Source organism: Montipora capricornis, chromosome 14 (genome assembly GCF_036669925.1).
Source record: "Montipora capricornis isolate CH-2021 chromosome 14, ASM3666992v2, whole genome shotgun sequence".
In the NCBI taxonomy this organism is placed as follows: Eukaryota; Metazoa; Cnidaria; class Anthozoa; order Scleractinia; family Acroporidae; genus Montipora; species Montipora capricornis.
Window position 1 is genome coordinate 15,659,259 of NC_090896.1, and position 17,644 is coordinate 15,676,902.

The 17,644-nt window shown below is 37.7% G+C and overlaps 1 protein-coding gene across 1 annotated transcript in view; it reads left to right on the forward strand.

Moving 5' to 3' along the window:
* Positions 1 to 17,318, forward strand: part of LOC138031491 (carboxypeptidase N subunit 2-like) — a 17,680-nt gene extending 362 nt beyond the window's left edge. The window contains exons 2-12 of the mRNA XM_068879179.1: positions 5,890 to 5,961; positions 6,164 to 6,235; positions 6,869 to 6,940; positions 7,570 to 7,641; positions 12,376 to 12,447; positions 13,096 to 13,167; positions 13,792 to 13,863; positions 14,462 to 14,533; positions 15,161 to 15,232; positions 15,867 to 15,938; positions 17,243 to 17,318. Coding sequence (XP_068735280.1) covers positions 5,890 to 5,961; positions 6,164 to 6,235; positions 6,869 to 6,940; positions 7,570 to 7,641; positions 12,376 to 12,447; positions 13,096 to 13,167; positions 13,792 to 13,863; positions 14,462 to 14,533; positions 15,161 to 15,232; positions 15,867 to 15,938; positions 17,243 to 17,318 — 796 coding nt within the window. The remainder of the gene's footprint in view (positions 1 to 5,889; positions 5,962 to 6,163; positions 6,236 to 6,868; positions 6,941 to 7,569; positions 7,642 to 12,375; positions 12,448 to 13,095; positions 13,168 to 13,791; positions 13,864 to 14,461; positions 14,534 to 15,160; positions 15,233 to 15,866; positions 15,939 to 17,242) is intronic.
* Positions 17,319 to 17,644: the final 326 nt, after the last annotated feature.

Genomic DNA, 17,644 nt, shown 5'->3' on the forward strand with positions numbered 1-17,644 from the left:
GAGCGGCAGAAATAAAGCCTATGATTTTAGCAGATACTAAAAGATATGAAGGCTTTAGACAAGTCCATGAAATTCACAAATACTTTGATGAAATAAAGTGTTATTGTAGTTTGCTCTGTATGCCGCACTTACCACCACTGTATCGGTTTTCTGACGGTTTTGTATGCGGTTTTTGGTTTTGGCCGAATTTTTTTGCGGTTTTGGATGATTTCTTCTTCGGTTTTGCGGTTTCTAATACACTCCAATGTTCCCCTCTTCAAGGTGCTTCCAAAGTTCTTATTTTTTAAAATACATAACACCAGTACACGTGATAATCTTGCAATCAGGAAACGTTTATTGAAAAGGTGCTATCACAAGACTGACAAGGGAACATAGAAAGCTCCTGCGAATGAAAAACGACCTTTTAATGAATATTTCCTGGCAGCATCCTCAACGGCGTTGAATGTTACATTCTTCAACGAGCGGTTAGCCGCAATGTTATTAAAGCTGCTGCTACTTAATATGTTTGTGATTTTCTTCTATCTGAAAGTGATGTTAATCGTGAATTTGTCCTTATCGTGAGTTCCTTAAAAGCACTTACCGAAGATCAGATGGATGACATACGAAAATATGGATTTTCTTGCCTGAAATTTGTATTGTAGGTCGTGGATGTGAATCCCTTAAGAATGACAAATCTCCTGCAGGAACTCTTGTTTATTGTTGATTACTTCGCTCCATCTATTTCTATGATAATCGTACTGATCCAGTGAACATATATTGGAGTTACACAGTGATTATTCAAACCATGATTGTCTTAGGAATTTACAACTACCATTTGTTTTTTCAAAATCAGAAACACAATATTTGAATACACAATGTAAAACTGTTGGATAAAAAATTAAAGAAATTGAATTTCAACCTGGACTATTTCTTTACTTAACAGTTTGTGTGTTTGTGTATAACGCAAATGCTCGTAATTTATACATATATATGCACAGTCAATCAACGATTATCCAAAAACATTAATTGTCAGAACTTTTTTTTCTGGTCAAAACTTGTCCGTGAATATCAACTAACAACGAAGAAGATGACATATCTTACGTGCTCATTAAAATGTAAAAAAATGGGATGACCTCTATTAGTGAGATTTTTTTACGACATTCCATGTAAAATTTATCGATCGCGACCATGTGGCTGACTGTGATACCTATATAACGGCTTTCCTTACGTGTCTAGGTAAATATCTTAAACTTAATTTTGTCTTGCAAATTATCGGTTAGGAAGCTTAAATATCATTGCGCTTGTAGTAAAAGCCTTTATATTTCCTCGAAAAAAATACAACAAACTACAAGAAATCCACTCCAAACCTGAACGCATAAAATATCAAACCGAGAAAATGTAAATATTTCTTTAAAAAAACATTTCTTCAAAAGTTGGAGATTAAGTTTTCCTGCCCCATCAATTTTGCCCAAAAATTGCTACCCTTGATACAATCGACTTCTAGCTCTTCTTGCAGCAGACACAGATGTATTGCGATCCATTCTCAGTCGTTACATTTATTCGGCAATAATTTACATCAATGCATTCGGGGTTTTTTCTCCTTGTTTGGTCACGAGAAGGCATAATTTCGATGTTATTTTCCTGACACTGCAAATCACACAGTAATTTTCATAGCTTTTCATGTACGATTTTTCGTCGGGGTGTCCATGTTTCCAAATTTTGCGATTCCTTTGTTTACATACTTACTCTGGTATCCAATGTAATACGATTGGATCATTGCGATCATGCGCCTACAAGTACTAGTATAATTATGTTGAATCTGGACGAAGCCAATTGATGAAGTCGTGTTAACCCAGGTCATACTGTATCGTTTTCCTAAAACAATTCTGTGGCGTTGTTATTAACAGGGATCTGTCTAAGAACAAGTTGAAGAGTCTTCCACTGGGGATTTTTGATAGTCTTACTGGACAGTTATATCTGTAAGCGAAAACTTTGTTTTATATTTTTGATTTGTCATTTATGGAAGAAGAGATCCGACACCTAACTAATTAACGTCTTTAAAAAAAAAGTTTTCCCCTTTAATGTGGAGTTACGTTTGAGTAACACACATACACCGAATGCACAAATGGCGGCCAAAGAAAATTTTCTTTTGTTTGTGCTAATTAGACAAACTAGTCTCATGGTAAAGAAACATTTCTTTTGTATTCTGTCTTTGCTAACGAGGGCAGTGGGTCTAATTAGCACAAGGGTAAAAAACATTTTTGGCCGTCGTTTATGCATTTGGTCTATCATCATTGTCCGAAGAATTATTACGTAAATATTGTTTTCGTCATAGAAAGAGCGTCGTAAGGGGTTTTATTCACAAGTTGTTTGTGTCAAAAACCTGAACTAGCGAGGTACGAACGAGTGAGGATTTTTGACACAAACAACGAGTGAATACACCCCCGTACAAAGCACTTTCTACGTCGTGAGCTGTTTATTAAACATATGCACCCTAATAATCTGACCAACAGATTTGCTGGCATTGCGTACAAGCCACGCGCTGAGCGGTCGGAGCAGTAATGGTGCAAGGCACCGTCATTAAGTTCCACGAAGCCGAGCTGCATTCGAATTTTTTGAACAATTGCCATACCTTCAAGGTGTTTCCGAAGTTCTTATTTTTAAAAATACATAACACCAGTACACGTGATAATCTTGCGATCAGGAAACGTTTATTGAAAAGGTGCTATGACAAGACTGACAAGAGAACATAGAAAGCTCCTGCGTATGAAACACGACCTTTTAATGAATATTTCCTTGCAGCATCCTAAACGGCGTTGACTTTTACATTCTTCAACGAGCGGTTAGCTAAGCGGCAATGTTATTAAAGCTGCTGCTCAGATTATTAAGGAGCATAACAAGATTCTTGTACGGCTTGCGAGAAACTCAGTGCTCCCCTTTAGATCCACCGAAACGGTAACTAACCTCTCTACCTATGCTCTTACACCACAAGAACTTGTCATACTAAAATTCTGCTTGACTCACTCTGTATTGATGAAATGATATATGAAATGAATCATATATACTGAACTTCGGATATAAAATCAAGTAAAGCTATGATCTTCGCAGTTATGGATGCCATTTTTTAGCAATTGCGTAGAGAAGCCTGAAAAATTCAGGACCTCAACGGGGTTTGAACCCGTGACCTTGCGATTCCGGTGCGACGCTCTAACCAACTGAGCTATGAAGCCACTGACGTTGGGAGCTGGTCATTAGTGGGTTTCAATGGTCCCGTGAGGAATGAATCAATGATGAAAATTGCTCTCATAACTGCGAAGATTATAGCTTCACTTGATTTCATATCCGCAGTTTACATATGATTCATTTCATATACCATTTCATCATTGATTCATTCACTCTGTATTGACGCCTCCTATCAATAAACCGGACGTTTTTGCTTTGACTACATATAGCTGGTAACTGGCAATAGGTAACTGTAACAGGTAAAAGGTATTAGGGTTAGGGTTAGTTTCCTGTTACCAGTTACCTTTTACCAGTTACCAACACTTTAAACCCGCCGCCGGACAGAGGATGGCAAACTTATGCCAGTCCTTTTGCACCTTGAAAACTTCTATGTAATGGCACATCTGAGAATTTTAACAATAACCTTTGAACCCAGTTTAACATTGACATTGATTAGGGAAATAGGCCGCCAGTTCAATATATATATTTTTTCTCTGTCTTTTTTCTCTAGGAATGTAATATGTAATAGCTTGCTTCTGTGTGTTCCACAATTCACCGTGATCGTAATCATAATCATAATTAAGACTAGTCACCATTAGATTCCCCACAATATTTCAAAATGCTTTGTAAAATCATAGTTAATCCAGGGACTGGTTACGAAAACGCAAAACCTTCAAAAGCGAGAACCATGTTGCGCAATCGATGTTGAATTGCAAATTAGTTGCGCATAAATTAATTGAAGGAGTTGATTGGTTACCTGCTCGAAAAAAACGGTGTGTTTGGTGCACTGTGAAGGTAAAAATATTAGCAAAAACATGAAACAAAAAGACATGAGGAATTTTATCACCACCTCAGTGCATCAATGATGCTAAATTCAACAGTCAATCCGTCGTTGCCTGTTTGTGAGATTTGTCATGTATTGTAACCTTTCGTTGGAGTAATTGAAGAATTTCCGGGCGATATGTAAGTATATTCTGAGTTTAAAAACTAAAAACTGAGCTAGCATCTTACCATCGATCTATAAAATAGGTTTATGGCGAGGTGTAAAAGGTGTATACTTTCTTTAACCTTTCCTCCTATAGAAGGTAGTATTACAGCAAACTGTAGTATGTAAAATGTGACAGGAAAAAAGTAAATGCTGAACCATGATCCAGTGACTATTACCTCTTTTCCTGATTCATAGAAAGAAGCCGTAGTAAATCCTCCACTCAAGAAAAATAGCTTGATGCTCTGTATATAAACTATTGCCCAGTTAGTAATTTTTCTTATGTGTCTAAATTGACAGAACTCTCGGTATCAGATAAACTGCTTTTGTATATGTCTTTCAATGATCTGTATCCTGCTTTGCAGTCGTCGTATAGGCAACACCATAGTACTGAGACTTCTCATTTTTATGAATATGAACAAGGGTCATATAACTTTGCTGGTTCTTTTAGATTAACGTGCAGCCTTCGATACCGTTGATCAGGGTATTTTGATCATGAGCCGTTAGTCAAGGTTTGGCGTCTCGGGTGAACTCTTGGAATGGTTCTTAGTATACTCAAGGAACAAAAGTCAACCCGTACGTATATCGGTCAATGGGGCTCTCTCTGACGTTTTTCCTTGCAGTATGGTGTTCCTCGGATATCCCGTCTCGGTCCTGTATTGTTTATCATTTACGCATCCAAGCTTGTTAAGACTGTTAACGCACATCTACCTGACGTTTATTGCTGTGCAGATGATTCTCACCTTTATCATTTTTTAAACCTAATTCATAAGCAAGTCAGGATGAGGCAGTTATAGCAATGCAGCACTGTATAGAAGACATACGTCAATGGAGGCTGACTGACCGGATTAAGCTAAATGATGATAAAAGTGAATATTTACTTAAGAGAACAAGACACCAACTGACTAAGAATAGCGCAGTCACTCTTGTTGTTGCTTGACCATCAGATTATTACAGCACAACAGGCTAAGAATATTGGCTGCAATTTTGAACAGCAACTTACTTAGTATGAGGATAGAAATCAATAAAATTTGTAGTGCACTACATTAGATACACAAGAAAGTATCTATCGACTGAATCAACGAAGAAGTTAGTGTATGCTATAGTTAGTAGTAGAATTGACTCTTGCAATAGTTTATTATGTGCCTTGCCGAAAAAAAAAATAGCGTGTCCAAAACAGAGCTGCGAGACTTACTTGTACTGTTTCACGCTTAGATCATATATCGCCTGTGCTTTTCAGGCTTCGCTTGCTGACAGCGAATTAGAATTAGATTTAAGGTACTAGCAATTACATTGAGAGCTATTCACGGGCTTGTGCAGTAATATAAATAATTTAATTGGTATTAAGAGTACATCGCGCTATTCTTTGAGATCAAGCGATGAGCTTAGCTTCTCTTTGAGTTGCCACGAGAGAGAACTAAGAAAACATTGGAGGACAGGGCTTTTTGTATTAACGCCCCAAAGCTATGGAACTCGCTCCCCTGTAAAATTCGCAGCAGTAGAACTTTAGAAGAGTTTTAAGAATATGTTACAAACGCATTTATTTAGTCTACATGTTGGTTGGAGTGCAAGAAATCGACCAAAGCAAAACAGTGATGGTAATATAGTTCCATTATCTCTCACCGTTCGATGGTCCTTGGGTTTGGTTAGGGTTAGGGTTAACTAAACCCTGTTAACTTGTTTGTTTGTTTGTTTGTTTGTAGGTCGTTGTCGGGAAACCAGCTGAAAGTTCTTCCTGACGGCATTTTTGATAAGAATACTGAGCTAAGGATGCTGTAAGGGCCAAACTTCTATTACATAACATTGGAGAACAACTCAAAACTGTTGTCATAATTTTAAAGAAAGAAAAGTATCTTACTAAATGCCTTAATAGGCTATACTTGCACATGTATTTGCAGACTTAACAACGGTATCACATGAAAAAGAACACAAATCTGAAAACTTCAGAAGATGCTTTGTTTGTTTGTTTGTTCCTAGGTTGTTGTCGGGAAACCAGCTGAAAGTTCTTCCTGACGGCATTTTTGATAAGAATACCGAGCTATTGATGCTGTAAGGGCCAAACGTCTGTTACATAACATTGAAGAACAACTCAAAACTGTTGTCATAATTTTAAAGAAAGAAAAGCATCTTACTAAATGCGTTAACAGGATATACTTGCACATGTATTTGCAGACTTAACAACGGTATCACATAAAAAAGAACACAAACCTGAAAACTTCAGAAGGTGCTTACATAAAGTGCTCAAGTTGCCCACTTCCTACTGTCAGCCTAAGATTTGTTCATTACTTGATATACCCACAAGTAAAGTGTTAACGGGAAATTTATTTTGTTTTTAAAGTAACCCATGGACATGGGGGATTCAAAGGGTAATTTATGTACAATGTGACCGGAAAAGAGTAAATGCTGAACCATGATCCAGTGACTATTTCGCACTAATATGGCTTAATTTCTGGCAAAGACAAGCACGTATACAGGGCCACCGATATGCCATTTTTAACTCACTAACATGTAGTTTGGAGCAAAAGAAATCGACTAAAGCAAAACATTAATGGTAATATGGTTTCAAAAGACCTTACCGATCGATGTTCCCTTAGATCTTTGGATTTTGCAATGGGTTGGTAAAATTCTGACTGTGCGTAAAGCTGTAAATCTCGCTTTTTCTTTCCTTTTTTTTTTTTGTAGGTGGTTGTCGGAAAACCAGCTGACAGATCTTCCTAACGGCATTTTTGATAAGAATACCGAGCTAAAATCTCTGTAAGGGCCAAGTTTCTGTTACATAACATTGGAAAACAACTCAAAGCAGTTGTAATAACTTTAAAGAAAGCAAATTAGAAAACGCCTTTACAGGCTATACTTGTACATGTATTTTCAGTTTTAACAACGTTATTACATAAAAAAGAACACAATTCTGACAACTTCAAAAGGTGCTTACATAATATGCTTAAGTTGCCCACTTCCTACTGTCAACATAACATTTGTTCATTACTTGATATACCCACGGGTAAAGTTTTAACGGGAAATGTATTTTGTTTTTAAATTAAGGCATGAACAAGGGGGATTCAAAGGGTAATTTATGTACAATGTGACCGGAAAAGAGTAAATGCTGAAACATGATCCAGTGACTTTTTCGCACTAATATGGCTTAATTTCTGACAAAGACAAACATGTATACAGGGCCAACGATATGCCATTTATAACTCACTAACATGTAGTTTGGAGCAAAAGAAATCGACTAAAGCAAAACATTAATGGTAATATGGTTTCAAAAGACCTTACCGATCGATGTTCCCTTAGATCTTTGGATTTTGCAATGGGTTGGTAAAATTCTGACTGTGCGTAAAGCTGTAAATCTCGCTTTTTCTTTCTTTTTTTTTTTTTTGTAGGTTGTTGTCGGAAAACCAGCTGACAGATCTTCCTAACGGCATTTTTGATAAGAATACCAGGCTTTTCACGCTGTAAGGACCAAGTGTCTGTTACATAACAATGGAAAACAATTCAAAGCAGTTGTAATATCCTTAAAGAAAGCATACTAGTAAACGCCTTTACAGACTATACTTTTACATGTATTTACAGTTTTAACAACGTTATTACATAAAAAAGAACACAACTCTGACAACTTTAAAAGGTGCTTACATAATATGCTTAAGTTGCCCACTTCCTACTGTCAACATAACATTTGTTCATTACTTGATATACCCACGGGTAAAGTTTTAACGGGAAATGTATTTTGTTTTTAAATTAAGCCATCAACAAGGGGGGTTCAAAGGGTAATTTATGTAAAATGTGACCGGAAAAGAGTAAATACTGAACCATGATCCAGTCACTATTTCGCACTAATATGGCTTAATTTCTGACAAAGTCAAACACGTACATAGGGCCACCGATATGCCATTTAAAACTCATTAACATGTTGTTTGGAGCACAAGAAAACGACTAAAGCAAAACATTGATGGTAATATGGTTCCACAAACCCTTTGTTACGAGTTCGATTGTTTTGAGGAAAGTTTGTTTGCAAACTAAACTGAACGCAGGGTTGTCGGAACAACAACAAGACGATTTATTCCAAAATGAACGTAGTTTCCACGAAGTAAAACTCTTAACAGCACGTACTCGGAAAACTTACACGGCCTCCGCCAACTTGAATAAACACTGCTTCTGTCACACTTGACTAAACGCGGCTAACGCCAACTCTCTTCGCTTGTGAAAAACTAGTTAGAAAAACAATACGCTTGGACTCGTCTACTTATATATTATGACAATAAACTTCTAGAACTTTCTAAAATAGTAATCAATCTAATTATAGAAAGATTACAAAACACACCGATTTAGAAACGCTTACGAACGAACCTAAAAATAAACAAACTCGTAACTTTCGCGAAGCCTCTAGAAAGTAACGCTAGTCATGCAATGCTATTTTTCGTAACATAACCCCCTCTTGAGAAGAAATTTCCTAAATTTCTACTAACAACGAAAAATTAGTTAGATAGTACCAACTGAGGAGGCAGTCCAGTGTCTCTTAAGTTATTCCTCTACTCTGCTTAGATAATCTGGTAATATACTTGTCACCATTCAACTTCTGGAACAAATGCTCAGCAGTTGGCATAGGCTCAGGATCAAACACGGTTAACTTGTTCAGTTTACTGTAGTCCACGCACAAACGATTTGAGTTGTCTTTTTTCTTAACAACTACAACAGGCGAAGCATAGGGCGAACTTGATTCTCTTTATGACTCCCATCTTCATCATGTCTGTAATATCCTTCTTCAGCGATTCTCTTAAGGTATACGGTACTGGGTATGGTCTTGATCTAACTGGTTGGTCGGATGTAAGCTTGATATGATGCTGGGCCAAACTTGTTGTGCCTGGGGCTTCTGTGAACAAGCTTTGAAACCCATTTTCAAGATCCATGAACTCTGCTCTTTGCTCATGAGAAAGGTTATCTCCTATGGCCACATCATTGACTGACTCTTTCGCGACATAACCACCAATCTCCAGAAAATCGATACTATCCACAGGGTCAACTTCTTCTACTTCACTCTCAACATGTTCGTTCTTACAAATGTTAGCGTTCGTTCCAACAGCAACTGCTCCAACGGAAACAGGATCATCTCGCTCAAAATACTTCTTCAGTAGTTTAGCATGGTAAACTCTCTCTTTTCCTTTGACTCTCACTCTATAATTATTGAGACCTACTACAGCACTAACCTCAAATGGACCTTTCCACTGCATTAGGAGCTTGTTGTGGTCGGTCGGTAGCAGCACTAACACTTTATCTCCAGGTACAAACTTCCTGACTTTAGTCTTTCGGTCGTAATAATGCTTGCCTTTGTTCTGGGCTTTCTGAAGCTCGGTGTGCGCCAGTTTGAGGGTATCTTCAAGCTTCTCGCGTAGCTCAAACACATACTGATAGCTGTTCTTTACTTTAGGCTCCTGCAACTCTTTCGTCCAAAGCTCTTTGAGAGTACACATCAGTCCCCTGACAGCTCTTCCATACAGCAACTCAAACGGCGAAAAACCAGTAGACTCCTGAGGAACTTCACGATATGCAAACAGCAACGGATTAATATAGCGATGCCACTGTCTTGGCTGTTCGCTGCACAATCTCTTTAACAAAGCTCTTCATTGTTCCATTAAACTTTTCCGTCAGGCCATTACACATAGGATGATAAGGGGTCGTGGTGAGCTGTTTAATGCTCAAAAGCCGCGTCACTTCCTTCATACACTCAGAGACGAACTGCGTACCAAGGTCACTCAAGATCTCTTCAGGCACTCCCAAACGACTAAAGATATCCACCAACGCTTCTGCCACAGTCTCAGTATCAATATTCTTCAGCGGGACAGCTTCAGGATAACGAGTTGCGAAGTCGACCAATGTCAATATATATCTATGACCGTCCTCACTCAGGGGAACAATAGGTCCAACCAGGTCGATTGCTACTCTCTTAAATGGCTTGTCAATTAATGGCATCTTCTCTAAGGGAATCTTCGGTACGGAACCCTTGTTAACTGTCTTCTGACATACATCGCAGGACTTGCAATAACGCCGCCCGTCCCCTTGAATGCCTGTCCAATAGCACGCGCATCGACTCTTATCAGACGTTTTCTTCCTTCCCCTGTGACCTCCCATGATCGATCCGTGAGCTAGTTCCATTATTCGACTTCTCAGCTGCACAGGAACCATAACCTGCTTCAGGGGTGTACCTCCGTTCACATAAGGGTGCTTGTAGACTCGGTGCAGAACTCCACCTTTCACTTCAAATGAAGTCTCAGCCTGGCCTCTCACAACTACGACATCTTTCTCCCAAAATTTCTGTAGGCACTTGTCGTCACGCTGCATTTGCTTGAGCTTTTCTTTATCAACTATAGGACTTTCTTTGGTATCTGGTTCCTTCAACAGAATATGTTCTCTAGCTTTCTTAGCTTGACTTCTCGTGGTTACATCACAAGCTTCTTGTACAGGAACTTGCCAGCTTGGGTCTGCCTCGTCAGCGGCACTTGCGCCTGGTACATTACCAATAATTAAATCATAAACAGCATCGGGAAGACACTGCGCTTCCACTTGGCCCTTGAGATAAGGTGTATCAACATCAATCTTTGCGATGGGAACTTTCCTTGCCGTATTGTCAATGAGCAGCATAACATTAAATTCGCCAGTAAACTGATCCTCAGACTCAAGGTACCTCTTTACTACAATTCCACTACAACCAGTATCTCTCAGGACATCAACAGGCTTCTCTCCAACTCTACCTTTCACGACAGGCATTTTACTTTTCACTCCAGTCAACGGTTCAACACAAGCACTACTCAACAATGGGATCTTCTTACAACAGGCTAACAACAGCTTATCATCTTTAATACAGGCCTTAACTTCTTCATCAGTAGGTTTAACCTCAGGTGGCTGAACTAGACAACTGGCACTCACTTGACCACGCTGCACAGGGTTACCATCCTTACTTTGTCCTCCTGATCTGCGTCCACCTGATCGACAGTTTCTAGCTTCATGTCCCTGCTTGCCACACAGAAAACACTTCTTTGTTAGGGTTGGGCAGTTGACAGCTTTATGACCTCGGGTGTTGCACTTAAAGCAATGCAGAGCTGGTGGATTAATCTGCATATTCTTGGCTTCGTCCCTCTCAGGCTGTACTGTTGGCTTTCTGCTCGCTGAGCTGAACAAATGTTTACCATGAGCCTCCAAGTACTGGTCAGCGATCTTTGCAATCTTTGCTAGAGTCTCAGGTGCCCTTTCTCGCAGGTGAATTGCCAAATCCTTAGGGCAAGAGTCAATAAATTGTTCTTTCATGATCAAGTCCTTGAGACCATCAAAGGTTCGCGCAGTATTCGAAAGCTCTAGCCACCGTAACAGGTATCTGTCCAGTCGCACAATAAACTGCTCCGGACTTTCGTCAACTTCTGGTTTGGATGCTCTAAATTTTCGACGATAGCCGTCTTCGGTAAGGTCATATCTCTTCATTAACGCAATCTTTACCTTGTCATAATCCTTAGCTGCGTCCTCCGATAGACGTGAATACACTTCTAGTGCCCGTCCAGACAACAGAGCACTGAGCTTCGATGCCCATCCATCTTTTTTCCACTTAGCTGTCTCGGCAAATCTCTCAAACCTCTGAAAATACGCGTCCAAATCGAGGGGAGTTTAGGTGCCTTAGCCCGATCCTCTCTCACTTCAGGACGCCCGTCAGCACTCTCCACAGCCAAACGTGCAATCTCCAGCTCATGTTCTCTTTTTGCCACTTCAATAGCCTCTTTCTGTTTCAACAGCTTGGCTTCCATCTCCAATTTTCTTAGTTCGCGTTCTTGTCGCCTACTTTCTCTCTCTTCGTCTTCTCTTCTGCGCCTTTCCTCCTTCTCTTCCTCTTCCTTCCTTTTATCCTCCTCAAGCATTCGACGTCTCTCTTCTCTTTCTTCTTCTAATTGCCTCTTTTTTTCTTCTCTTTCTTCCTGTTCCCTTCTTCGTTCTTCTTCCAATTGTCTACGTTTTTCTTCTTTTTCTTCCTCCTGTTTTGAGGAAAGTTAGTTTGCAAACTACCTTTCCTCAAAACATTCGAACTCGTAACACCCTTACCGATTGATTTTCCCTTAGATCTTTGGATTTTGCAGTGGGTTGATAAAATTCTAACTGTACGTAAAGCTGTAAATCTGTTTTTTTTTTTTTTCTTTTTTTTTTTTTTGTAGGTCGTTGTCGGGAAACCAGCTGACAGATCTTCCTGACGGCATTTTTCATAAGAATACCAGGCTTTTCACGCTGTAAGGACCAAGTGTCTGTTACATAACATTGAAAAAGAAATCAAAGCAGTTGCAATATCCTTAAAGAAAGCATATTACTAAACTCCTTTACAGGCTATACTTGTACATGTATTTACAGTTTTAACAACGTATTTACATAAAAAAGAACACAACTCTGACAACTTCAGAAGGCGCTTACATAATATCCTTAAGTTGTCCACTTCCTACTGTCAACATAACATTTGTTCATTACTTGATATACCCACGGGTAAAGTGTTAACGGAAAATGTATTTTGTTTTTAAAGTAAGCCATTGACAAGGGGGATTCAAAGGGTAATTTATGTAAAATGTGACCAGAAAAAATTAAATGCTTAACTATGATCCAGTTACTATTTCGCACTATTATGGCTTAGTTTCTGACAAAATCAAACACGTACGTAGGGCCACCGATATGCCATTTAAAACTCATTAACATGTTGTTTGGAGCACAAGAAATCGACTAAAGCAAAACATTGATGGTAATATGGTTCCACAAGACCTTACTAATCGATTCTGCCTTAGATCTTTGGTTTTTGCAGTGGGTTGGTAAAATTCTGACAGTGCGTAAAGATGTAAATCTCTTTTTTTTGTTTTTTTTTTTTGTTTCCTTTTTTGTTTTGTTTTTTGTAGGTCGTTGATAGGAAACCAGCTGACAGATCTTCCTGACGGCATTTTTAATAAGAATACTGACCTACGGTCCCTGTAAGGACCAGGTGTCTGTTACATAACATTCGAAAACAACTTAAAGAAGTTGTAATAACTTTAAACAAAGCATATTACTAAACTCTTTTACAGGCTATACTTGTACATGTATTTACAGTTTTAACAACCTTATTACATAAATAAGAACACAATCCTGACAACTTCAAAAAGTGCTTAAATAATATGCTTAAGTTGCCCACTTCCTACTGGCAACATAACATTTGTCCATTACTTGATATAACCACGAGTAAAGTGTTAACGGAAAATGTATTTTTTTTTAAAGTAAACCATTGACAGGGGGGATTCAAAGGGTAATTTATGTAAAATGTGACCGGAAAAGAGTAAATGCTAAACCATGATCCAGTTACTATTTCGCACTAATATCGCTTAATTTCTGACAAAGTCAAACACGTTCATAGGGCCACCGATTTGCAATTTAAAAAAAATAACATGTTGTTTGGAGTACAAGAAATCTACTAAAGCAAAACATTAATGGTAATATGGTTTCAAAAGACCTTACCGATCGATGTTCCCTTAGATCTTTGGATTTTGCAATGGGTTGGTAAAATTCTGACTGTGCGTAAAGCCGTAAATCTCCCTTTTTGTTGTTTTTTTTTTTTGTAGCTTTTTGGTGGGAAACCAGCTGACAGATCTTCCTAACGGCATTTTTGATAAGAATATCTGGCTAGATTATCTGTAAGGACCAAGTTCCTGTTACATAACATTGGAAAACAACTCAAAGCAGTTGTAATAACTTTAAAGAAAGCATATTAGTAAACGCCTTTACAGGCTATACTTGTACATGTATTTACAGTTTTAACAACGTTATTACATAAAAAAGAACACAACTCTGACAACTTCAAAAGGTGCTTACATAATATGCTTAAGTTGTCCACTTCCTACTGGGCATTACTTGATATACCCACGAGTAAAGTGTTAACGGAAAATGTATTTTGTTTTTAAGGTAAGCCATTGACAAGGGGGATTCAAAGGGTAATTTATGTAAAATGTGACCGGAAAAGAGTAAATGCTGAACCATGATCCAGTGACTATTTCGCACTAATATGGCTTAATTTCTATCAAAGACAAACACGTATACAGGGCCACCGATATGCCATTTAAAACTCACTAACATGTTGTTTGGAGTACAAGAAATCGACTAAAGCAAAGCATTGATGGTAATATGGTTCCACAAGACCTTACCAATCCATGTTCCCTTGGATCTTTGGAGTTTGCAGTGGGTTGGTAAAATTCTGACTGTGCGTAAACCTGTAAATCTCGTTTTTTATTGTAGGTTGTTGTCGGGAAACGAGCTGACAGATCTTCCTGACGGCATTTTTGATAAGAATGCCTGGCTATATAGGCTGTAAGGACCAAGTGTTTGTTAAATAACATTGGGAAACAACTCAAAGCAATTACAATAAGTTTATAGAAAGCATATTACCAAACTCCTTTACAGGCTATACTTGTACATGTATTTACCATTTTAACAACGTTATTACATAAAATAGAACACAACTCTGACAACTTCAGAAGGTGCTTAAATAATATGCTTAAGTTGCCCACTTCCTACTGTCGACATAACATTTGTCCATTACTTGATATACCCACGAGTAAAGTGTTAACGGGAAATGTAATTTGTTTTTAAAGTAAGCCATGGACAAGGGGGATTCAAAGGGTAATTTATGTAAAATGTGACCGGAAAAGAGTAAATGCTGAAACATGATCCAGTGACTTTTTCGCACTAATATGGCTTAATTTCTGACAAAGACAAACATGTATACAGGGCCAACGATATGCCATTTATAACTCACTAACATGTAGCTTGGAGCAAAAGAAATCGACTAAGGCAAAACATTAATGGTAATATGGTTCCACAAGACCTTACCGATCGATGTTCCCTTAGATCTTTGGATTTTGCAATGGGTTGGTAAAATTCTGACTGTGCGTAAAACTGTAAATCTCGCTTTTTTTTTTTTTTTTTTTTTTGTAGGTGGTTGTTGGGAAACCAGCTGACAGATCTTCCTAACGGCATTTTTGATAAGAATATCTGGCTAGATTATCTGTAAGGACCAAGTTCCTGTTACATAACATTGGAAAACAACTCAAAGCAGTTGTAATAACTTTAAAGAAAGCATATTAGTAAACGCCTTTACAGGCTATACTTGTACATGTATTTACAGTTTTAACAACGTTATTACATAAATAAGAACACAATTCTGACAACTTCAAAAAGTGCTTAAATAATATGCTTAGGTTGCCCACTTTCTACTAGCAACATAACATTTGTCCATTACTTGATACACCCACGAGTAAAGTGTTAACGGGAAATGTTTTTTTTTTTAAAGTAAGCCATAAACAAGGGGGATTTAAAGGGTAATTTATGTAAAATGTGACCGGAAAAGAGTAAATGCCGAACCATGATCCAGTTACTATTTTGCACTAATATGGCTTAGTTTCTGACAAAGTCAAACAGGTACATAGGGCCACCGATATGCCATTTAAAACTCATTAACATGTTGTTTGGAGCACAAGAAATCGACTAAAGCAAAACATTGATGGTAATATGGTTCCACAAGACCTTACTAATCGATTTTGCCTTAGATCTTTGGTTTTTGCAGTGGGTCTGTAAAATTCTGACTGTGCGTAAAGCTGTAAATCTCGTTTTTTGTTTTTTTTTCTTTTTTTTTTTTTTGTAGGTGGTTGTCAGGAAACCAGCTGACAGATCTTCCTGACGGCATTTTTGATAAGAATACCAAGCTATCTATGCTGTAAGGACCAAGTTTCTGTTACATAACATTGGAAAACAACTCAAAGCAGTTGTAATAACTTTAAAGAAAGCATATTAGTAAACGCCTTTACAGGCTATACTTGTACATGTATTTACAGTTTTAACAACGTTATTACATAAAAAAGAACACAATTCTGACAACTTTAAAAGGTGCTTACATAATATGCTTAAGTTGCCCACTTCCTACTGTCAACATAACATTTGTTCATTACTTGATATATCCACGAGTAAAGTGTTAACGGGAAATGTATTTTGTTTTTAAAGTAAGCCATTGACAATGGGGATTCAAAGGGTAATTTTTGTAAAATGTGACAGGAAAAGAGTAAATGCTGAACCATGATCCAGTGACTATTTCGGATTAATATGGCTTATTTTCTGGCAAATACAAACACGTATACAGGGCCACCGATATGCCATTTAAAACTCATTAACATGTTGTTTGGAGCACAAGAAATCGACTAAAGCAAGGCATTGATGGTAATATGGTTCCACAAGACCTTACCAATCGATGTTCTCTTGGATCTTTGGATTTTGCAGTGGGTTGGTAAAATTCTGACTGTGCGTAATGCTGTAAATCGCATTTATTATTGTAGGTTGTTGTCGGGAAACGAGCTGACAAATCTTCCTGACGGCATTTTTGATAAGAATACCTGGCTATATAGGCTGTAAGGACCAAGTGTCTGTTAAATAACATTGGGAAACAACTCAAAGCAATTGTAATAACTTTAAAGAAAGCATATTAGTAAACACCTTTACAGGCTATACTTGTACATGTATTTACAGTTTTAACAACGTTATTACATAAAAAGGATCACAACTCTGACAACTTCAAAAGGTGCTTACATAATATGCTTAAGTTGCCCACTTCCAACTGTCAACATAACATTTGTTCACTACTTGATATACCCACGAGTAAAGTTTTAACGGGACATGCTTTTTGTTTTTAAAGTAACCCATGGACATGGGGGATTCAAAGGGTAATTTATGTACAATGTGACCGGAAAAGAGTAAATGCTGAACCATGATCCAGTGACTATTTCGCACTAATATGGCTTAATTTCTGGCAAAGACAAACACGTATACAGGGCCACCGATATGCCATTTATAACTCACTAACACGTAGTTTGGAGCATAAGAAATCTACTAACGCAAAACATTAATGGTAATATGGTTCCACAAGACCTTACCAATCAATGTTCCCTTAGATCTTTGGATTTTGCAATGGGTTGGTAAAATTCTGACTTTGCGTAAAGCTGTAAATCTCCCTTTTTTTTTTTTTTGTAGGTGGTTGTCGGGAAACCAGCTGACAGATCTTCCTAACGGCATTTTTGATAAGAATATCTGGCTATCTGAGCTGTAAGGAACAAGTTTCTGTTGCATGAATTTGAAAAACAACTCAAATTTGTTGTAATAACTTTAAAGAAAGCATATTACTAAAAACCTTTACAGGCTACACTTGTGCATGAAATTCCAGATTTAACAACGTTATTACATGACAAATAACACGAATCCGACAACTTTAGAAAGGTGCTTAAATGAAGTGTTTAAATTGCCCACGTCCGACTTGGAACTTTAGATTTCTTATTATTTATTACTATTATTATTATTGTTATTATTATTATTATTATTACTATTTTATTATTATTATTATTATTATTATTATTATTATTTATTTTTTATACCTTT